The sequence below is a fragment of the Leucoraja erinacea genome, chromosome 7, assembly GCF_028641065.1.
Source record: "Leucoraja erinacea ecotype New England chromosome 7, Leri_hhj_1, whole genome shotgun sequence".
Classification (NCBI taxonomy): domain Eukaryota; kingdom Metazoa; phylum Chordata; class Chondrichthyes; order Rajiformes; family Rajidae; genus Leucoraja; species Leucoraja erinaceus.
The window spans coordinates 55,457,980-55,482,975 of record NC_073383.1 but is presented as its reverse complement, the minus strand read 5'-3'; the positions used below and the strand labels follow the sequence as shown (position 1 = coordinate 55,482,975).

Here is a 24,996-nt window from a genome sequence, read left to right as displayed (position 1 = left end):
AGATGGGTTTTAAGAAGTGATTTAAAAACAGACAGAGAAGAGGCCTGTTTAATGTGGAGAGGCAGATCATTCCATAATTTGGGTGCCGACACAGCAAAGGCACGGTCCCCTCTGAGCTTCCGCTTAGTTTTAGGCCCACTCAGGAACAGCTGATTATCTGACCTGAGAGAGCGGGCGGGTGTATAAGGGTGTAGAAGCTCAGATAGGTAGGGCCGGGGCAAGACCATTTAGGGATTTAAAAGCAAATAAAAGAATTTTAAAATGGATCCTAAACTGAATAGGCAAGCAGTGAAATGAGGCTAAAATGTGTGAAATGTGCTCATGTTTACGTGTGCCAGTTAAAAGACGTACAGCTGCATTCTGTACCATCTGGAGACGGGCGATGGAGGACCCACTAACCCCCACATACAGTACATTGCAGTAATCCAGCCGAGTGGTAACAAAGGCGTGGATTACCGTCTCAAAGTGCAGGAGTAGGCCATTTGGCCCTTCGAGCCAGCACCGCCATTCAATGTGATCATGGCTGATTATCCCCAATCAGTATCTCGTTCCTGCCTTCTACCCATATCCCCTGACTCCGCTATTTTTAAGAGCCCTATCTAGCTCTCTCTTGAAAGCATCCAGAGAACCTGCCTTCACCGCCCTCTGAGGCAGAGAATTCCACAGACTCACCACTCTCTGTGAGAAAAAGTGTTTCCTTGTCTCCGTTCTAAATGGCTTATTCCTTATTCTTAAACTGTGGCCCCTGGTTCTGGACTCCCCCAACATCGGGAACATGTTTCCTGCCTCTAGCGTGTCCAAGCCCTTAACAATCTTATATATTTCAATGAGATGCCCTCTCATCCTTCTAAACTCCAGAGTGTACAAGCCCAGCTGCTCCATTCTCTCAGCATATGACAGTCCCGCCATCCCGGGAATTAACCTTGTAAACCTACGCTGCACTCCCTCAATAGCACGAATGTCCTTCCTCAAATTAGGGGATCAAAACTGCACGCAAGGTGCTGGTCTCACTAGGATTCTGTACAACTGCAGAAGGGCCTCTTTGCTCCTATATTCGATTCCTCTTGTTATAAAGGCCAACATGCCATTTGCTTTCCTCACTGCCTGCTGTACCTGCATGCTTACTTTCATAGACTGATGTACAAGGACCCCCAGATCCCGTTGTACTTCCCCTTTTCACAACTTGACGCCATTTAGATAGTAATCTGCCTTCCTGTTTTTGCTACCAAAGTGCTACCTCACATTTATCCACTTTAAACTTCATCTGCAATGCATCTGCCCACTCCCCCAACCTGTCCAAGTCACCCTGCATTCTCATAGCATCCTCCTCAAAGTTCACACTGCCACCCAGCTTTGTGTCATCTGCAAATTTGCTAATGTTACTTTGAATCCCTTCATCCAAATCATTGATGTATATTGTAAATAGCTGCGGTCCCAGCACCAGGCCTTGCGGTACCCCACTAGTCACTGCCAGCCATTCTGAAAGGGACCCGTTAATCCCTACTCTTAGTTTCCTGTCTGCCAACCACTTCTCTATACAAATATATCAAAATACAAATATGATAGATTTTTTTCTCCCCCATCCGGCGAATTTAAATGTTGGTTTCATCAACAGGAAAAAAAAGTTTAAAAAACCTTAAATATAAAAGAGGAAAATCAGAGAATTTGGATAGGAAATGTAATATGAAACAGTAAAACACAGGAATGGGCCCTTTGGCCCACAATATTTGTGTCGAACAGTGAGCCTATTTAAATTTATCTAATCTGTCTGTACATATTTACATCTCTCTATTCCCCGTACTTCCATGTACCTATCTAACAGCTGCCATCGTATCTGCCTCCACCACCACCCGTGGCAATACGTTTATAGCCCCCACCACTGTGTTTAAAAAAAATATGCGATGCACATTTCCATTAAACGTTTTCCCTGATAGTTATCTAGTTATGATAGATCCCTTTTGCCACAAGGGCCACATCTAACTCCCTCTTAAATATAGCCAATGAACTGGCCTCAACTACCTTCTATGGCAGAGAATTCCAGAGATTCACCACTCATTGTGTGAAAAATGTTTTTCTCATCTTGGTCCTAAAATATTTCCTCCTTATCCTTAAACTGTGATCCCTTGTGCTGGACTTCCCCAACATCGGGAACAATCTTCCTGCATCTAGCCTGTCCAACCCCTTAAGAATGTTGTACGTTTCTATAAGATCCCCCCTCAATCTTCTGAATTCTAGCGAGTACAAGTCGAGTCTATCCAGTCTTTCTTCATATGAAAGTCCTGACATCCCAGGAATCAGTCTGGTGAACCTTCTATGTACTCCCTCTATGGCAAGAATGTATTTCCTCAGATTAGGAGACCAAAACTGTACGCAATACTCCAGGTGTGGTCTCACCAAAACCCTGTACAACTGCAGTAGAGCCTCCCTGCTCCTATACTCAAATACTTTTGCTATGAATGCTAACATACCATTCACTTTCTTCACTGCCTGCTCCACCTGCATGCCTACTTTCAATGACTGGTGTACCATGACACCCAGGTCTCGTTGCATCTCCCCTTTTCCTAATCGGCCACCATTCAGAAAATAGTCTACTTTCCTGTTTTTGCCAACAAAGTGTATAACCTCACATTTATCCACATTATACTGCATCTGCCATGCATTTGCCCACTCACCCATCCTATCCAAGTCACCTTGCAGCCTCCTAGCATCCTCCTCACAGCTAACACTGCCCCCCAGCTTCGTGTCATCCACAAACTTGTAGATGTTGCATTCAATTCCCTCGACCAAATCATTAATATATATTGTAAATAGCTGGGGTCCCAGCACTGAGCCTTGCGGTACCCCACTTGTCACTGCATGCCATTCTGAAAAGGACCCGTTTACTCCTACTTTGCTTCCTGTCTGCCAGCCTGTTCTCTATCCACTTCAATACTGAACCCCCAATACCGTGTGCTTTAAGTTTGTATACTAATCTCTTATGTGGGACCTTGTCGAAAGCCTTGTCGAAAGCCTTCTGAAAGTCCAGATATAACACATCCACTGGTTCTCCCTTATCCACTCTACTAATTACATCCTCGAAAAATTCTATAAGATTCGTCAGACATGATTTACCTTTCATAAATCCATGCAGACTTTGTCCAATGATTTCACCACTTTCCAAATGTGCTGCTATCCCATCTTTAATAATTGACTCTAGCAGTTTCCCCACTACCGATGTTAGACTAACTGGTCTGTAATTCCCTGTTTTCTCTCTCCCTCACTTTTTAAAATGTGGGGTTACATTAGCTACCCTCCAATCCTCAGGAACTACTCCAGAATCTAAGGAGTTTTGAAAAATTATCACTAATGCATCCACTATTTCTGGGGCTACTTCCTTAAGTACTCTGGGATGCAGCCTATCTGGCCCTGGGGAATTATCGGCCTTTAATCCATTCAATTTACCTAACACCACTTCCTGGCTAACCTGGATTTCACTCAGTTCCTCCATCTCATTTGACCTCCGGTCCCCTGCTATTTCCGGCAGATTATTTATGTCTTCCTTAGTGAAGACAGAACCAAAGTAGTTATTCAATTGGTCTGCCATGCCCTTGTTCCCCATGATCAATTCACCTGTTTCTGACTGCAAGGGACCTACATTTGTTTTAACTAATCTTTTTCTCTTCACATATCTATAAAAACTTTTGCAGTCAGTTTTTATGTTCCCTGCCAGTTTTCTTTCATAATCTATTTTCCCTTTCCTAATTAAGCCCTTTGTCCTCCTCTGCTGGACTCTGAATTTCTCCCAGTCCTCTGGTAGGCTGCTTTTTCTGGCTAATTTGTATGCTTCATCTTTTGTTTTGATACTATCCCCGATTTCCCTTGTTATCCACGGATGCACTACCTTCCCTGATTTATTATTTTGCCAAACTGGGATGAACAATTGTTGTAGTTCATCCATGCAGCCTTTAAATGCCTTCCATTGCATATCCACCGTCAACCCTTTAAGAATCAATTGCCAGTCTATCTTGGCTAATTCACGTCTCATACTCTCAAAGTTACCTTTCTTTAAGTTCAGAACCCTTGTTTCTGAATTAACGATGTCACTCTCCATCTTAATGAAGAACTCAACCATATTATGGTCACTCTTGCCCAAGGTGCCACGCACAACAAGACTGCTAACTAACCCTTCCTCATTACTCAATACCCAGTCTAGAATAGCCTCCTCTCTTGTTGGTTCCGCTACATGTTGGTTTAGAAAACTATCCCGCATACATTCCAAGAAATCCTCTTCCTCAGAACCCCTGCCAATTTGATTCACACAATCTATATGTAGATTGAAGTCTCCCATTATAACTGTTTTACCTTTGTTGCACGCCTTTCTAATTTCCTGTTTGATGCCATCTCCAACTCCACTACTACTGTTAGGTGGCCTGTACACAACTCCCACTAGCATTTTCTGCCCTTTAGTGTTTCGCAGCTCTACCCATATTGATTCCACATCCTCCAAGCTAATGTCCTTCCTTTCTATTGTATTAATCTCCTCTCTAACCAACAATGCTATCCCACCTCTTTTTCCTTTCTGTCTATCCCTCCTGAATATTGAATATCCCTGGATTTTGTGATGGACATTTCTACCCCGGGAAAAAGGTTCGAACCGTCTATCCTATTCTTGCCTATCATAATTTAAAACCATGTTTGTCAAGTTTCCCCTCAACCTCTGATGTTCCATCGAAAACAATCCAAGTTTCAACCTCTCCCTGTAGCGAAAACCCTCTAATCCAGGCAGTATTCTGGTAAACCTCTGCTGCACCCTCTCCAAAGTCTCAACATTTTTCCTGTAATGGGTCAACCTGAACCACATACAATACTCCAAATTTGGCCTAATCAAAGTCTACAGAGCTGCACCATGGAGTCCTGACTCCTAACACTCACATTCAAAGCCCCTAGCAATGAAGGCAAGCATACTTTATACGCCTTCTCTACAACACTGTAGATTAGCTATTGCATGCTAACCAATCATAGTGTTTGTTAGTAGTAGCTCCGCCTACATAGTGCTTAATAATATCAAGAGCTTGCCTACGCCAGTCAGTAGATGTAGCAGCTCGGAGTTGTAACGTACTGGAGATCCTATGCTGTAAGTGATGTAATAATCATGTGTTGTATCTTAATGTGTGTTTGGGTCACATCATTACATGGTGTCAGAAGTGGGATTCGAACCCATGCCTCCAATTGGAGGGTGGGCTTTCAAAACTCTCAAACCGCAGCTGGCTAGCGCCTACACTCGCCTACTTCGATCTGGAGTTACCGGTAATGCCCACCTGCGATGCATCCCAGTACGGGCTAGGCACAGCGTGCCTGCAGGCCACTACTGACGGAGATTTCAAGCCCGTGTCATATGCATCCTGTACACCAACTGACACTGAACAGCGCTATGCCCAGATCGAAAAGGAACTGCTCGCAGTGATTTTCGTCTGCATTAAATTCAAGGACTTTATCTTTGGTAAAACCGTGACCATCGAGACTGACCACCAGCCTCTGGTCACCATTTTGAACAAACCGATCCACGCTGCGCCAGCACGACTACAGCGAATGATGATGCAACTGCAGCGATTTGATTTCAACATCGTCTACAAGAAAGGTAAAGACATGTGTATAGCAGACACGCTATCCAGAGCCCCGCGCAGAAGCAATGAACAACAATTCTCCGAACAGGACGAATTCTCAGTCATGAAGGTCCCGTTTGTGCCAACTGACCGTTTAAGCAGCCTACACACGGCTGCTGATGAGACTTTACAATTGCTGTCTAGTCATCCGGCGCGGTTGGCCCAACAAACAGTCCAACACCCCGCTTGAAATAAGCCCTTACTTCCTGGTTCGTGACGAACTAGTGTTACAGGACGGAATCATAGTCAAGCGCCACAAGGCAGTGGTCCCGGCCGCCCTCCGGGACAAGTACTATAACGACATCCACAGGGGCCACCCCGGCGTGGAGGCAACCCTCCAAAGGGCGCAAAGCATGTTTTACTGGGCCCTGTATGACCAAATACATACGCGAAAGAACCGAAACGTGCGCTGTCTGCAAAAACCTGACGCCACATCAGCAGAAGCAGTCTTTACTGCCGCAACCAGTCCCTCCTCTCCCGTGGTCCTCGTTAGACACCGACATCCTCAAGTGGCACGGGAAACACTATCTGGTTCTTGTTGACTCTTAATCGGGCTGGTTCGAAATAGACCTATTGCAAACTATTTCTTCAGAGGCAGAGATTGAGAAGCTGCAACGGCACCTCCCCGTGCATGGCTCCCCTGCGCGCATCCAGTCTGACAATGGCAGACAGTTCACCAGCCAAGCTTTTAAAAACTTTGCTAAACAATGGGACTTTCAACACGTCACCAGCAGTCCCGAGTTCCCGCAGTCCAACGGACTCGCCGAGTGTGCCGTTCGGACTGCAAAACAACTCATGGAACGATCATACCTTGCCAGATCTGACGTATACCTGGACCTACTTTTTTTAATTTCAAAATAGACTTTATTCAATTGATAAATATATACAATTCCTGAACCATTCAAACAAACAAAATTCATCCGACATTTTCGGAGATTATACAAGTTTTTTTCAGTACAATTTTTTTACATCTGTCAAATTTCACCAAACAGTCCCCCACCCGTGCCACTCTGTGGCCCCTGTCCAAGTAATAAATATATACAGTGTTTACAGTGCGAAAATTCCTTCTTACATTTTCATTTCCACAAATAATGTCCCCCACCCGTGCCACTCATGTGGCCCCCTGGCGTGGGCTACCTTCCCTTAATTTAATTTGAGGGGCGTCTCCACCATACCGTGCCCCCCTATGTACCTGGACCTACTTAATCTACGGAACATTGCACGGGATCCCATACTAGGTTCTCCAGCCTAACGACGGATGTCTCGCCAAACCCGTGCCCACCTGCCTTTCTCCCAGCAGCTGTTGCAGCCACAGGTTTGTTCCCCGCCTGGGGTTCAGAACCAACTACAAATTAAACGTGACACGGAAAAGTTTTGAAAATAATTGGTTGGGGAGGGGAAACAAATAATGTAACCAAAGTCCTGCAGAGCTGCATTATGGAGCTTACATATTATGTTACTGTTGGTCATGATAAATTGTTAAAAGCTAAATTTGATACTCAATTATTATTTTTTACCCAGGGTAGAAATGACTAACAATGACTAATAATGGGCGAGGGGGCGGAGAGAGAGAGTTAACATTTCAATAGTTAAAATGGGATTAATGTGAGGAGGAGTGTTAACATTTCAACTAAAGTTAATAACTAATATCGTAGCTTTCTGTCACAGATGTGCATGACTTGAGATCCAGTAATTGTTGTGTATAATATGTTAAGAACATTTTTCAATACTTTTTCAATAAATAAACCATAAACCCACCCCAGGCAGATGTTCGGCTTGCACACCATGGTCAATAAGCACTGGTCACACACCCCAACGCCATTCTCATCAAAGCCAAGGACTTCAAAAAGAGCAGTTTGAAGAAGTCACTTCCTAACTACCACCAGCATGTGTACTGCAGCACCACAGGATCACAGTTGTTTCGGCTTCATAAGGTAATTGCGCGTGTTGAAGCACGTGTTCTCACCAAAACAGCTGAGTGCTCCTCAATAAGAAACCAGGAAGTCCATAATCCACTGAGGTCCATATCTCAGGCATTCAAGTCTGGTGATGCAAGTTCATATAGAATATTCAGGTATGACCCCAATAATGCCATTAGAAAGGCAAAAAGGCACTTTTGCTTTATACCTTGGATGAGTAGGACGTTCGACAGCTGTGACAGAGGCATCACTCTTGGATGAATTCAATGCATTCTAGGCTCAAATCTGAAAGGGAGAAAACCAATGAGCCTTCTTGGGCCACAGGGCTGCCAACAGCATTGTGAATGCAATCACCGAGGCTGATGTCACAAGATCCTTCATGAGGGAAAACCCTTGGAAAGTGTCCGATTCTGTACCTGACCTCAATCTTAAAATCTGTGTGGACCTTGTTGAAATTTTTACAGACATCATCAACCTCTCATGACTAAAGTCTGAGATTCCCATATCCTTGAAGCCTTAATACCAAGAGTAAGATTTTATAACTCAATGACTACCAACCAGTGACGCGAATGTCCGTGGTGAAGTGTCTTGAGACGTTGGTAATGACACACATCAACTCCTACCTTAGCAAGGACCCAGATCCAGTACAATTTGTCTATCAGGCGGATACAAAGTCGCTGGCTCTCAACTCTGCACTGGAGAACTTGGACACAAGAACATGTACGTCAGGCTGTTGATCATTGACTGCAGGTCGGCATTCAACACCATGATTTCCTCCAAACTTGTTATCAAACTCAGCGAACTGGGTCTCTGCTCATCCCCAGAGAACTGGATCCTCTCCTTCCTCATGGGCAGACCCCAATCACAACAATTTGAATTGGCAACAAAACGTCCCCCCCCCCAAAATTATCTGCACAGGAACACCTCAGGGCTGTGTGCTCAATTCTCTGCTCTATTCACTCTATACCCACGACTGCGTAGCCAAACACAATTCCAATCCCATCTTTAAATTCTCTGACAATACCACTGTTGTTGAACAAATGAGACACAGTATATGAGGAGATAGGAAATCTGATTGAATGGTACCAGAACAACCATCTTGATCTCAACATTCTCAGCAAGGTCAAGGAGCTGTTTGGGGAAAGCCGAAGATCTATGAACTTGTCTTTAGTGATGGGTTGACGTTCGAAAAAGTGATCAACTTCAAGTTCCTGGGCATGCACATCCCTGAAGATCTGTCCTGGGCCCAGCACATTGGTGCATAAAGAAAGCTCATTAATGCTTCTATTTCCTTTGAAAATTGAAGAGATTCAGTATGTTGGCAATACTCGCTTGGTGCATCAGTAGGTGCATAGTAGTCAGTATATTGACTGGTTGCATTACAATGTTGTTGGTTAACTTAAACACCCAGGAACAATGTAGATTACTGGAAATGGTCATCACTGCCAGGTTTACCACAGGTATTCAACACAGATCTCCCCACTAAAGAAGGGATCTATAGGAGGCTTTGCCTCAAAAATGCAGCCAGTATCATCAATGGCCAACAGTGCACTGGCCACACTCTCATTTCATTCCTACTATTGGTAAGGTAGAGGACTCTGAAAACCTTGACCATTAGATTTAAGAATATCTTCTTCCGATGAGCTCCGACCACTGGCCGACAACATCCTGAAACCGGGGTCTTCGGTGGGAAAGTGGCCGATTCGGGCACTCCTAGCCCAAGTGTGTGTTCGACCATCCCGACGTCGGAATTTCGATCATCCCAACGAGAGGGCCTGTACATCCAGCCATCCCTAGAGGCGACTACGGAGGGTTCATGGCCCCGACCGCGGATGAACAAAAGGAGGAGGACTGCCTGAACTTTGTTGCCTTCCACCACAGTGAAGAATGCTGTAGTGGATGTTTATGTTAAATTCTATTGTGTGTTCTGTGTTTTTTTTTCCCAACTGTATCGCTGCATGGCAAATTCATTTCACTGAACCTTCGTTGGTGCATGTGATGAATAAATTTGACTTTGACTTTCCCAACAATCATCAGGCTCTTAAACACTGTACGATACTAACCTCAACTATGAACAATGGACTGACTTTGGTAGCACAAAGGACTTTGGGTTTTTGCCCCGCTAGTATTATTGTTATTAAATCTATGTGTATTGCGTTTATTGGCTCACTATGCTGCTGCAAGCAAGAATTTCATTGTTCCATTGTCGGTACATTGAACACTCAAGACTTGACTCTTAAATGTTGGGCTTGACATCCTGAAAAATACAGCCTTTATTCAGGTAGCCATAGATTTATAGAGCACAGAAACAGGTCATTCAGCCCATTCCTATCAATGTTCCAGTACAAATGTATTTTAAATGTTGTTGTAATACGTGCCTCAACGACCTACTCTGGCAGCTCGTTCCATATACCCACCACCCTCTGAATGAAAAGGTTGCCTCTCAGGTTTGTACTAAATGTTGCCCCTCTCACCTTAAACCTATGTCCTCTGGTTCTTGATTCCCGTAAAAGATTGTGCATTCATCCTATCTATTCCCCTCATGATTTTATACACCTCTAAGATCACCCCATCAGCCTCCTGCGCTCCAATGAATTAAAGTCCCAGCTAGCCCCATCTCTCCGTATAGTTCAACCCCTTGTCCTGGCCACATCCATGCGGGGATGACCAAATCTGAACACAGTTCTCCAAATACAGCCTCACCAATGTCCTGTACAACTGTAACTTAACATCCCAACTTCTATACTCAATGAAGGCCAATGAGCCATTGTCTACTTGTGATGCCAGTTTCAGGGAACTATGTACCTGCACTCCGAGATCCCTATGATCTACAACACTTACAATGACATTACTTAATGAGTTGGTTAAACCAAAACCAGCTTTTTCTTGGAAAAAGTAAAAACGGTGATAAATAAAATCTACTACGATTGTTTTCATTATTTTTAGTCAAGATTATTGAATTATATGTACCAAGAAAATGAAAAATTCAATATTTCATACATTTATGACACACAGACAAGATAACTGTTTTCATGTTAAAGGATAATTGTTTTCATGTTAAAGGTAGACGAAAAAGCTGGAGCTGGTGAGGCAGCATCTATGGAGCGAAGGAATATGTGACGGCTGGTAGGGTGGAAGGTGAGGACAAGGGGGATTCTGCCCTTGTTACGAGTGGGGGGGATGGGGAGTGAGAGCGGAGCTGCAAGATTTAGAAGAGACCCTGGTGAGAGCCTCATCTATAGTCGAAGAGGGGAACTCCCGTTCCCTAAAGAATGAGAACATCTCTGATGCCCTGGTTTGGAACACCTCATGTTAGTTCCATTACATTAAAAATAACTAAATACTGCAATTGTCTCAAGCACCATTCCTCTACTGTAAGTTAAAAAAAAATTATTATAATTAATTTAAAACTCAAAACAGAGAAATTACAACATGTAGTTTTACAGAAATTTGCCTGAAAGTAAGCATTTCTACATTGCCCTTGAAGAGAAAATAAAACAAAATTACCTGATTTTCAATAAAAGCACTGACTCTTTGCAACATTCCTTCACAGTTAAATTCATAGGGCAAATACGGTTCAATCTATTGAAGAGAAAAATATGGCTGTCAAATATTAAATACTAACAGATTATTTTGAAGGCTGTCATAGAAAGCTTCAACTCTAGTCATCATTCCCAATAAATCCTTAGACATTGACACTCAGAAAAGGTGCACATTTGTTACATTATGTTCAGGAGTTGGACAAACTTATTTCATTTGCTTACATCAAACTCTTAACTGAAAAGATTGGATGAAATTTTAAATCATGATCTAGTGCCAACAGAGCTGCTGCATGCAAATTGATTGCAGCTAATACCATTGAGAATGCTCCTACAAATAAGAAACAAGGGCAGCACAGCGGCACAGCAGTAGAGTTGCTGCCTTAGCTACAATGATCTGGGTTAGATCCTGATTATAGTGCAGTCAGTGCGGAATTTGTACATTCTCCCCAAGACCGCGGGGGTTATTTCCGGTTGCTCTGGTTTCCTCCCATGTTCCAAACAAATCCAGGTTCGTAAGTTAATTGGTTTCTGTAAATGGTCCCTAGTGTGTTGGATAGAACTAGTGTATGGGTGATCGGTGGTCAGCATGGACTCAGAGGGCCGAAGTGCCTGTTTCCACCCTATCTCCAAACTAAAGAAGATAAATATTCGTTAATAAGTTTTTGCAGATCATGGGATGTTAGAAAAAAGCATACATTATACCTCACAATTTAAAGTACTTTTCAGAAAACCAAGCACCTTCACAAGGAGTATTAACTGCCAATGTATGCACAGAAACTTCCAAATAGACAATGATACAGTGACCAAATAATCTGTTTGTGTGATATTATTTGAATAATAAAACACTACCTTGGACACTACGGTCTATTACTTTTGATATAATCTATGACTACTAGGATATGTATGACCAGTGTCATAGTGATCCTTTGGATACTTCTGCATTTGGTAACCATCAATAATGCATGTCCCAGGGACCAATAGAATAATTTCAGTCCAGTGCACACTATCGTCGCACCAGACCTACTTATGCTTTCCTCTTTTCTCCTTAATTGTTCTTTAAAGTTTTTTTTTAGATGATGCCCGTCCCCAAAATACAGCAGAGGGTGGTGGGATGTGGAGGATCTGACAAGGCCGGGGCTTATTGGCCCTGGTTAACTTCTTAAATCATTGAAATTTACTGTAAAGGAGGCATCCATTTGGTTGATCATGCCCATTCTAAACTGCCTTGAGAAAATTGTAGATCTGTCACCTTCTCAGACCACTGCCATCATGTTATTTTCGTGTGCGGACGTGGCGCCGACGGACGAGAAGCCGAAGCAAAGAAGTCGAAGCCAAAGAACGGAATGGAAATGAGGACGAAACGACAATAAACCGAAAGAGTCCAAAGACGAAATGCCTACTAACCGAAAGGATGGGACGCCTAAATGCAAACTAACCGAAAGGGTGTGACGCCTAAAACCCAAGGAACCGAAAAGCTGCGTCGCCTAAGAGCAAACTTACCGAATGGCTGCTCTGTTGAAACGCCACCTACCCGAAAGGCTGCGTCGCCTACAGGCCAAAGGACCGACTGCCGCTCAATAGAAAAGTCCAATAACGAACTTTACGTTGCCGGGGAGCTAGACTTGTCAGCGATTGGTCCAGACCCCCGCGTCCATCATATCACAGTGAAGGCATGAGCATGAACAAACCTCCACCCCACCCGACCCGCAGCCCGCGGAGGGTGATCGTGGGAGAGTGGTGGCTGTCCCGAGTGATGCACACCTTCGGCCGCTTTCAACTTGGTGCTTGGGTTCAGATTGGCCAGTCACCAATGGCTTGTGTGGGAAAATGAACCCCACGCTCCCGTCTCCCCTTCTCTCTCCCCTCTTCTCTCTATCTCCTCCTCTCTCTCTTCCCCTCCGCTCTCTCCCTTCTCTCTCTCCCGCATCTCTCCCCACCCCCTCCCCATCTCTCTCCCTTCTCTTCCCCTTCTCTCTCTCCTCCGTCTCCACCCGCGGGAGCGTCCAAGTCACTGACCGCGATGCACCGCCATCGAATCCCAAACTCCACACCAGGGTGATTCCCGCCCCCCCCCTTCTCTCCGACCGCGGTCAGTGACTGTGGGACGCTCCCGCAGGTGGAGGCGGAGGAGGGAGAGAAGGGGGAGAGAAGGGGGGGGAGGAGAGAGAAGGGGGAGAGAGAGGACAAGAGAGAGAAGAGTGGAGAGAGAGGAGGAGAGAGGGAAGAGAGAGAGAGGGGAGAGAAGGGAGAGAGAGAGAAGAGGAGAGAGAGAGAGAGAAGGAGAGAGAGAGAGAAGGGGGAGACGGGAGCGTGGGGTTCATTTTCCCACACAAGCCATAGGTGACTGGGCAATCTGAACTCAAGCACCAAGTTGAAAGCGGCCGAAGGTGTGCATCGCTCGGGACAGCCCCCACTCTCCCACCTGCGGGTCGGGTGGAGCGGAGGTTTGGGACAATGTTCATGCCTTCACAGTGATGTGATGGAAGCGGGTCTGGACCAATCGCTGACAAGTCCCGCCCTCCGGCATCGTCAAGTCCGTTATTGGACTTTTCTGTTGAGCGGTAGTCGGTCCTTTGGCCTGTAGGCGACGCCGTCTTTCGGGTAGGTGGCGTTTCGACAGAGCGGCCATTCGGTAAGTTTGCTTTTAGGCGACGCAGCTTTTCGGTTCCTTGGGATTTAGGCGTCCCATCCTTTCGGTTAGTAGGCATTTTGTCTTCGGACTCTTTCGGTTTATTGTCGTTTCGGCCTCGTTTCCATTCCGTTCTTTGGCTTCGACTTCTTTGCTTCGGCTTCTTGTCTGTCGGCACCACGTCCGGGTACCGTTATTTGTTGGCCAAAAGGTTGACCAGTTGGCCAAAAAGCTGCTATTTCATTATAACCATTAGCTCCAATCCAGGCAACATTCTGGTAAATCTTCTGTGCACTCTAGCATAATTATATCTTTCCTACAGTGACCAGAACTGCACACTATAGCTCAGCTGATCTCAAAAGGTCTCAGATATTAGAAGCTAAGTCCAAAAGATGTAATGAGATGTGCGACAAAGGCTAAGGACTGAGAAAATATTGCCTGCATGAAGATAAAGTCACCCAGGAGTTGAAAATATATGCATAATTCTGAAATAGTTGATATATTTTTCTCCCTACTGGGGGTTTTTTTTCTCCCTCTTAAATGGCAAGTGACAACAATGATACTGTGGAAGTATGCCATGGAAAGTTATTTCAGTCCGCACCAAACTTGTAATTCCCTACACATCCAGAAGAGGTCACTGATAGTTGGGAGTGGAAATAACTATTCATGAAGATTATAATAGAAACAAGAAACTGCAGATGCTGGTGTATACAAATGGACACACAGTGCTGGAGTCACTCAGCTGGTCAGGCAGCATCTCTGGAGGACATGGTTAGGTCAGGACCCTTCTTCAGATAGGTTGGGGGGGGGGGGGGGTTGGGGCATGGGAAACAAGAGAGAGAGACAGGTAATAGGTGGATACAGGCGAGAGAGGTTTTTTGAAAGGCAGATGGTTGAAACAAAAGCCAGAGATTAAAGTACAAAGTGTGAGAAAGACTGGGGGACAGGGTGCATGTTAGAGGTTACCTAAATTTGGAGAATGCAATGTTCATACGGTTGGGTTTGTAAGTTATTAGGGCAAATCCTCCAAAATTATGGAAGAATTCGGATAAGGACATGGACATTTTAAAAAGCCAGATTTGCTGGCTGCAACTGAAAAAACCCCAATCCACAAAGAAAGAATCAGTTTCAACTTTCAAACATGTCTGGCCTGTGGACTTGGGCATCACACAACTGTGCAAATGTTGTGGGCAGGAAAGGCTGAGACGGAGATAAGGAGATTATCTTGGATATACAAAGGAAGGAACCGAGTCTCAGCAGACGGTGGTAAACAGGCCAGCAGCAAGCACAATCACCATCGTGGATGACCCATCCATCGGGACAATGGGAGCCTATCCAGGCGATGGGATAACGATCAGGCTGAGGGATCATGACATCAGCAAACCCCTTATCATCGGAAGCCTATTGTTCATGCCAGATCGAAACCGGGAATCATCAAAAGAACCCTTTTATCCAGAGGACCACCTGGGGGTTTCAAAGGAAACTCAGGTATAAAAGCCAGAGTCAAGCCAGAACTCGCTCTCTTTCTGCTCTGCTGGACGGCTCGTGAGCCCAACCGATCGACCTAGCTGTAAGTATCCCGGTGACCTGATGAAGTTCCCGAAATAGGATAGTTGAGAGAAGAAAGGGAAAGGGGGAGTATACTTGCAAGTAAAATTGTGTAAAGTAAGTTTTACGACGTGCCCGATAGTTTTCCGTCCATAGTCTTAGTTTAAAGCATAAGTTTAGCCACGTATTATGTAGTGTTGGTGAGATTCAATTTCTCATTGTTTAATAAAGCCTGTAAATTTTAGACTTGCTTTGAGTCCATCTTGGTTTCTGTTTTCTCTCATCAGCACACTCTGGTCAATTCAACCTTTTATCATATCCCACCATAATTCCGAGGTCTAGAACCTTTTGTTGTATTCTCTCTCTTGGAAACCGCTCGAGTGGAGTGGTGGCCGTTTGACCCTCTGACAAGGGAGAGAATAACTCGGGCAGTTGGGCCCCGAAGTGGAGTAAAGGGAAACAAAACCCCTACAGGTTGTAAGTTAGCCAAACAGAATACAGGGTGCTGTCCTGCTATTCCCCCAGTTTGCATGCAGGCAGAAAGTTCAGTATGGGAATGGAAAGGAGAGTTAAAATGGTTAGCAACTGGGAAATCCAGTAGGCGGACCATGGAACTTGTTCCAGAATCGCAAACACTGAAGAGAACTGTCAAGGTTTGCTTAGAGTAGAAATAAAGATTTACTTGAATTATATTTGGCATTGTAAACAAACTACTAGGCCCACACACTCCATGCCAGACCTTATGCTTAATTCGGATTCCTCCCGTAATTTATCAGTGCAACCCTCTTTTTATGTTTCTCCCTTATTTACTTGTCTAGCCTTCCCTTAAATGTATCTAAGTTTTTGCTTTCCTCCCTGCAGTATTCAGTTCCATATACTTGCCACACATTGTGTGAAGGCATTTAAAAAAAATCCCCTTTGGATAACTTGGTAACAATCTTATAATGGCAGTCTTTAATTATAATCTTTTCTGCAAGTGAAGCCATTCTTGCTGTATCCATTCTATGTAAAAGCTTCACAATTTTGATGATCCCCCTCAGCCTCCTTTTCTCAGGAAATCCATTCTATATATGGTTTTCTGTTATGCCTACCTTTGTATTTCTAACAATATTGTAAATCTTCTCTATCTTTTCTGGTGTGTGTCTATAACCTTATTATTGAATGGAAAACAGAACTGGAAGCAAGCAATGTAAAGAATCCACACGTTCAGAATATTTTCCTTCATTTCAATTCTATCTCTTTAGAAATAGACCTCACTGCTCATCATTTTTCTCTTTTTTTTTCTTTCCTGTACCACAGCAGTTAGTGATTTAATATATTTAAATACTATCTCCTATGAACTTCCACCCCATCTAGACCCATTCATCCCAAGGAAGAAGTAATCTCTCTATTCTTTCTACCAAAACATATTATCTTGCATTTAGACAAGTTGAACTTCATTTGTCAATTACTTGCCTGTTCCACACATGCATTAATTCCCTTCTTTCATCGATTATAATTGTTCGGAGAAAAGACAGAGCCCTCCATTTTTGGTTTAGTAATTACGCTTTTGATTCCAAAGATGGAATTGCCATTGCCAAAGTGAGGCCACATGCAAACTGGAGGAACAATACCTAATATTCCGCTTGGGCTGCTTACAAATCAGCAATGAGAACGCAGATTTTTCCAATTTCAACTAACACCTCCCCTTTACCTTCTTTCCTGTGTCTACCCATCGCCCCTCACCAACACATTTCCTTCCACCTATAACCCTCACTCTAGCTTTACATTTAATTCCTCTTCTCTTATCTGAACATCTTTCATTTCCTTTCCAGCTGCAGCCTAGCCTTAGTCACTTACTCCACCCATCTGCCAATCAAACCGCCCTCAAATGTATCCACTTAATATTTGCCAAACTGTCACACCCCAGCCTCTTCCAGCTTTCTCCTACCCACTACAATTAATCTCACGACCCCATCCATTCCCTCCAGCGATACTGCCTGACCTGCTGAGTTACTCCAGCACTGTTTTGCATCAATTTTATTTGAAATTTTATTTGTTAAGGAAAATATTGCGAGCAATTTTGGGCACCATTTCTGATGAAGGATGTGCTGGCTCTGAGAGGAGGTTTACAAGAATAATCCCAGGAATGAGTAGGTTAACCCTTGATGATCGTTTGTCGGCACTGGGCCTTCACTTGCTGAAGTTTAAACGAATGAGGGGGAATCTCATTGAAACATACAGAATAGTGAAAGACTTGGAGAGGATGTTTCCACTAGTGAGAGAGTCTAGGATTAGAGGTCATACCCTCAGAATTAAAGGATGGTATTTTAGGAAGGAGATGAGGAAACATTTATTGTCAGAGGGTGGTGAATCTGTGCAATTCTTTGCCACAGAAGGCTGTAAAGGCCAAGTGTGGATATTTTTAAGGCAGAGATAGATAGATTTTTGATTAGTACGGTTGTCAGAGGTTATGGGGAGAAGGCACTAGAATGGGGTTAGGAGGGAGAGATAGCCAAGATTGAATGGAGTAAAATTGATGGGCCAATTGGCCTACCTACCTCTACTCTTATCCCTTATGACCAAAAACTATACATAGCATTACAGGTGAGACCTCAACAACAGTCTATATCATTGCAACAAAAGCTCCCCATTATTTTGTTAACACTAATATCACTAAGGTGAAATGCTTAATTACTTGTCCAATTACTCGTTGGACCTACATATTAGCATAAGACGGAGGCCCCCAACCCAAAACGTCACCTATCCATGTTCTCTATAGATGCTGCCTGATCTGCTGAATTACTCCAACAGTTTGTGACTTTATTTTGTAAACCAGCATCTGCAGTTCCTTGTTTCTATATTCTTTCTCACCATTGACTCAATCTACACTTTACACTTCCTCAAAAAAAACATGGATCATAATGAAAGGTGTACCACCCTAGTCATCTTCCTCCTCACTCCCATTAGGCAGAAGATTCAGAAGCTTGAAAGCACACACTACCAGGATCAGGAACAGCTTCTTCCCCTCTTATCAGGCTTCTGGATGGTCCTTCCATAAGTTAGGGTACTGTCCAATTCAACTATAACCATTTACAGACATTGGACGTTGTCTCTGGAACTGGTACGCTACAATGCTGAGAACTATATTCTGCACTGTATCTTGCCCTTTGCCCGACCTATTGCACTCGAGTTTGACTTGATTAATATATATAACATTTATGTAGAATGTTATCTGATTTGACTGGATAGCATGCAAAATACTGTACCTCAGTACATGAGACAATAACCAAAAACTTAAAGGTGCATAAGAATTCTGCATGCTTCAACATCACATCTAAATCATTTAAATGCTATAATCATAAAAGGTACATTTGGCTAATTTCTCATAATAGGACAATTTCTGCAGATTCCAATATGGACCAATACTTGCGCTTTCTCAGTTTTACTATTTTTAAGCATCATAAAATAATGGAGCAGTCTAAAGAAAAACAATCTGTCCATTTCCCTCCACAGTTGCTGCCTGACCCACTGTGTTCCACCAGCAGATTTTTGCTTTTTCAGAAATAATGGTCTTCTTGTCCTGTCCCAAAGTTCTCAACGAAACATCAAGATATTACTTATTCAGATTTGTGTTTCAAAGTTAACTTTACCTTCTGATTAAGAATAGCTTTGACTGCATCCTCAACCTCAATAGGATCATCAATGTTAACGGTCCAGACATGAGGTTTTCCAATATATACTTCAGCATATGGATGTTGTGAAGTCAGCTGCAAAAACAAGTTAGACTGTGTGGGAAAGAACTTCATATGCTGGTTTAATTTGAAGAACACAATGTTGGAAGAACTCAGCAGGACAGGCAGTATCTCCGGCAAGAAGGAACGGGTGACGTTTCGGGTCGAGACCCTTCTTCATCTGTCCCGCTGAGTTACTCCAGCAGTTTGTGTCCACCTAGAACAAGTTAGACTAATTGTCACAGTAATACAAGAATGAATGAAATTGAAATAAAAAAACAAAAATCAATGACAATATAACCATATAACAATTACAGCACGGAAACAGGCCATCTCGACCCTTCTAGTCCGTATTCTCCCCTAGTCCCATACACGTATTCTCCCCTAGTCCCATATACCTGCGCTCAGACCATAACCCTCCATTCCTTTCTCGTCCATATAACTATCAAATTTATTTTTAAATGATAAAAACGAACCTGCCTCCACCACCTTCACTGGAAGCTCATTCCACACAGCCACCACTCTCTGAGTAAAGAAGTTCCCCCTCATGTTACCCCTAAACTTGTCCCTTAATTCTCAAGTCATGTCCCCTTGTTTGCATCTTCCCTCCTCTCAGTGGGAAAAGCTTATCCACGTCAACTCTGTCTATCCCTCTCATCATTTTAAAGACCTCTATCAAGTCCCTCCTTAACCTTCTGCGCTCCAAAGAATAAAGACCTAACTTATTCAACCTTTCTCTGTAACTTAGTTGCTGAAACCCAGGCAACATTCTAGTAAATCTCCTCTGTACTCTCTCTATTTTGTTGACATCCTTCCTATAATTAGGCGACCAAAATTGTACCCCATACTCCAGAATTGGCCTCACCAATGCCTTGTACAATTTTAACATTACATCCCAACTTCTATACTCAATGCTCTGATTTATAAAGGCCAGCACACCAAAAGCTTTCTTTACCACCCTATCTACATGAGATTCCACTTTCAGGGAACTGTGCACAGTTATTCCCAGATCCCTCTGTTCACCTGCATTCTTCAATTCCCTACCATTTACCATGTACGTCCTATTTTGATTTGTCCTGCCAAGATGTAGCACCTCACACTTATCAGCATTAAACTCCATCTGCCATCTTTCAGTCCACTCTTCCAACTGGCATAAATCTCTCTGTAGACTTTGAAAATCTACTTCATTATCCACAACCCCTCCTACCTTAGTATCATCTGCATACTTACTAATCCAATTTACCACACCATCATCCAGATCATTGATGTACATGACAAACAATAGTGGACCCAACACAGATCCCTGTGGCACCCCAATCGTCACTGGCCTCCAACCTGACAAACAACCATCCACCATTATTCTCTGGCATCTCCCATTCAGCCACTGTTGAATCCATCTTGCTACTCCACCATTAATACCCAACCATTGAACCTTCTTAACCAACCTTCCATCAGGAACCTTGTCAAAGGCCTTACTGAAGTCCATATATACAACATCCACTGCTTTACCCTCATCAATTTCCCAAGTAACCTCTTCAAAAAATTCAAGAAGATTAGTCAAACATGACCTTCCAGGCACAAATCCATGTTGACTGTTCCTAATCAGACCCTGTTTATCCAGATGCTTATATATATTATCTCTAAGTATCCTTTCCATTAATTTGCCCACCACTGACGTCAAACTAACAGGTTTATAATTGCTAGGTTTACTCTTGGACCCCTTTTTAAACAATGGAACAACATGCGCAGTACGCCAATCCTCCGGCACTATTCCCATTTCTAATGACATTTGAAATATTTCTGTCATAGCCCCTGCTATTTCTACACTAACTTCCCTCAATGTCCTAGGGAATATCCTGTCCGGACCTGGAGACTTATCCACTTTTATATTTCTCAAAAGTGTCAGTACTTCCTCTTCTTTGAATCTCATAGTTTCCATAGCTACTCTACTTGTTTCCCTTACCTCACATAATTCAATTCAATATCCGTCTCCCTGGTGAATACCATGGAATATACATTAATATAGTAGTAGCTTTACATATTAGTTTTTAAAAATCCCATGGCGCTTCAGGAGCATTACCAAAACAATATTTGACAGTAAGCTACATACTAAGGAGATGACCAAAACTTTGGTCAAAGAGGCAGGCTTAGAACAAGTCATTGCATATTTGAAAAGGGGAGTATATTCGCCAATTACAAACATGTTCTCCAATTATTAGTATGAAAAGTTATAAAAATAGACCAATAACTTTAGCTTGAATAGACAATTGTTTTCCAGTAGTTCTACAAGAGGCGAGGAAGGCCACAAGACTTCAACGAATGGTGATGTTAACTAACTTGTCCCTTTTCTATTCTTCATGAATCTTTGGAATTCTCTGCCCCTGAGCATGATGGAAGCTAAATCATTAGATATATTTAAGATTGAGATAAATAAATATTTGAAGGATTGAAGAATTGAGGGTTATGGGAAACTGACTCAGCAGAGTTGAGGCCAGCAAAGACCAGTCATAATAATACTGAATGGAAGGGCAGGCCTGAGGGGCATGTGTGCCCTACTACTGCTATTTTGTGGTTTTCCTCATTTGATATTATATCCCATGGAAAATTGATCAGCCCTCTATAAAAGATCAGGAATCAGAGTGAACAGGAGAAGCAACTACATCTCTTAATAACCAACCAGGTTGAGTGCAATTAAAAGTCCTTGGTATATACAAGGAAGTACAGTATGATTTAAAAAGACAAATACAACATCAATCATACACAGAAAATGACATCAGTGAAGGGGTGGGGGCACGAGGGAATGTGTTGATGATATGGGAAAGATTGTTTCTCCCTCCCCAACGCCAGGAAATAAATTTTTCCCTCCTCTAAACTCAAAAAGATATCGTGCAAATAATCTTAAGCAATTAAAATCTGAAGAAATGTGATGCCCAATGTCAAAGGTTCAAATTTATTTGTCACATGCACCATAAGGTGCAGCGAAATGAATTTACCATGCAGCGTTACAATTAAAAAAGGACATAATACACAACATAACTCAACACAGACATCTACCACAGCATTCTTCACTGTGGTGGAGGGCAATACAGTTCAGACAGTCCTCCTCCTCCTCCTCTTCCCTTGTTCACCCGTGATCGCGGCCTTGATCCTGCGTAGTCGCCGCTGCGGACGGCCTGATGTTCAAGCCCTCTGGTCGGGATGGTCGGAACGCCGATGTCGGGACAGGTCGAGCACACCCCCTGTCCCGGAGCTCCCAAATCGGCCACCTCCTTACCGGAGACCGCAGCTTCAAAATGTTGTAGGCCGGCGGTTGGAGCTCTTCTCCTGTGACCCCCAGCCAGGGATCGCCTGCTCCACGATGGAAGGTCCGCATCACGCCTGCCGCCAGAAGCTCCACATCCGAGGCTCCAAGATGTTGTAGGCCGCAGGCCAGTGGCCGGAGCGCTTCTCTGGCGACCCCGGCAAATGGTCGCTCCGCTCCCCGATGTTAAAGTCCCCGCTAATTGATTGGTGATAATTAACACATCATAACTTTACAAAGGTATTTAGTAGACATAATTTTTAGTGTTGAGTTTGCTTTGTAAACACAGTGAAAGCACAGCAGCTTCACAGGACAACTCATTTGCCAATAACATGAAGGGGTAAGAAAATAAATTGTAAGGAGGTTACACGAGGACAAGGATATAGAGAGATTTAGTGAGTTGGTAAATATCTGACAAATTAAATAAAATATTAGAAAATCAAAATGTTCCCTTGAAATAAATGAAGAAACATCTTATCTGAATGGTGAGAGGTTGTACAGCTCTGAGATGCAGGGATTTGGGTAATGTATTACACAATTTCCAAAAGGCTAGTTAGTAGAACAGAAAAATTAAGAAAGTCAACAAATGTTATTACATTGTGAAGGAATCAAATATAAATGAGAGAAATTGGACTTCATTTGAACAGATAATCAGTGAGACCATATGTACAATATTGGTCCCCTTTTTTAAGGAAGGGTTTTGATGTATTAGAAGTAATTCAGAAAACATTTACACGACCAATGCGTGGAATGGGTGTATTGTGTATCCATTTGAATTGAGGGGAGTGAGAGGGGATTGGTCTAAAATACACAGTCTTGAATGGTCTTGACAGGTGGGTGCACAGTGGAAATTTCCTCTTGGGTACAATCTAGAATTAGCGTTCACTGTTTAAAAATAGAATAACCCACTTAAGTAAGAATGTAGGTGAATATTTTCTCCCAGATCATTGAGGGTCTGGCACTCTGCTTTGCAAAGGTTTGTGGGAAGAGCATTTAAATATCTGTGGGAAAGCAGATAACTAATTAATCAGGTAATAGCAAAGCCAAAGTTATAATCAGATCAATTACCTTAGTAACTGAAAAGCAAGTTTGAAGGGCTGTATGGCTTATTCCTGCTCCTAAATGGCCGAATGGCCTGCTCCGCAATATACATAAATGATTTAGATGAAGGGATTCAAAGTAACATTAGCAAATTTGCAGATGACACAAAGCTGGGTGACAATGTGAACTGTGAGGAGGATGCTATGAGAATGCAGGGTGACTTGGACAGGTTGGGTTAGTGGGCAGATGCATGGCAGATGCAGTTTAATGTTGCTAAATGTGAGGTTATCCACTTTGCTAGTAAAAACAGGAAGGCAGATTACTATCTAAATGGTGTCAAGTTGGGAAAAGGGGAAGTACAATACAGTCTGGGGGTCCTTGTTCATCAGTCAATGAAAGTAAGAATGCAGGCACAGCAGGCAGTGAAGAAAGCGAATGGCATGTTGGCCTTTATAACAAGAGGAGTATAGGAGCAAAGAGGTCCTTCTGTAGTTGTATTGGGCCATAGTGAGACCACACTTGGAGTATTTGGTTCCCTAATTTGAGGAAGAACATTCTTGCTATTGAGGGAATGCAGCGTAGGCTTACAAGATTAATTCCCGGGATGGCAGCACTGTCATATGCTGAGAGAATGGAGTGGCTGGGCTTGTATACTCTGGAGTTTAGAAGGATGAGAGGATATCTCATTGAAACATAGAAGATTATTATGGGTTTGGACATGCTAGGGGCAGGAAACATGTTCCCAATGTTAGGGGAGTCCACAATCGGGGGCCACAGTTTAAGAATAAGGGGTAAGCCATTTAGAACGGAGACGAGGAAACACTTTTTCTCACAGAGAGTTGTGAGTCTGTGGAATTCTCTGCCTCAGAGGGCGGTGGATGCCGGTTCTCTGGATACTTTCAAGAGAGAGCTAGATAGGGCTCTTAAAGATAGCGGTGTCAGGGGATATGGGGAGACGGCACGAACGGGGTACTGATTGGGGATGATCAGCCATGATCACATTGAATGGCAATGCTGGCTCGAAGGGGCGAATGGCCTACTCCTGCACCTATTGTCTAAATTGCATATGTGCATGAATCACGAGCATTAGATAACGAGATGCCATTTTCATAAAGTCAGCTTTTTAATTTCTGCATTTAATCACTCATTGGCTAAATGGATTTGGCATTTGCACTGAAACACGTTTTTCCTTTCATCGATTTGACTGCAAATTTGGAGCTTTTTATCATTCAAGGTAAGGCCATTTTTATTATTCATGCAGAGGCCATTACCAAATGAACAATTATTTTAAACTTGAGTAACTGCTGCCTTTGTAGAATATTAACCGAGCAGACAAAGCAGTGTAGATTTGTTTCCACATTTTAAACTCAGAATAAAAACTCACCTCTCTGAGAGTTGGCTTGCCTTTGAAAAATTCAGTGTTTTTACTGCTTTTAGGTGGACTGAAGCGTGGATTTAGGAACGCACATCCATTTGCAATGGCTTCCAGAGGAGCTGGGCCTTCGTATGGAAAACCAAGACCAACAAACAACTGTAAAACAAAAACAATAAGTTGCTACATTGTTAAAAATAAAGTTTCAGATTTGTAAAGGATATCAGTTCTAGATAAACAAGTTTTCAAAAAGAAACAACGTCAAAATAAATTGATATGCTAGGTCAGT

The 24,996-nt window shown here is 43.1% G+C and overlaps 1 protein-coding gene across 3 annotated transcripts in view; it reads right to left on the bottom strand.

Annotated features, from left to right (window-relative positions):
• Nucleotides 1–24,996, bottom strand: part of mgat5 (alpha-1,6-mannosylglycoprotein 6-beta-N-acetylglucosaminyltransferase) — a 120,858-nt gene that overhangs the window by 3,832 nt on the left and 92,030 nt on the right. For all 3 annotated transcript variants that reach the window (XM_055638616.1, XM_055638615.1, XM_055638618.1), the window contains 3 exons: nt 24,720–24,866; nt 18,913–19,029; nt 11,069–11,143 (listed from right to left, as the gene is read on the bottom strand). In XM_055638616.1, coding sequence (XP_055494591.1) covers nt 11,069–11,143; nt 18,913–19,029; nt 24,720–24,866 — 339 coding nt within the window. The remainder of the gene's footprint in view (nt 1–11,068; nt 11,144–18,912; nt 19,030–24,719; nt 24,867–24,996) is intronic.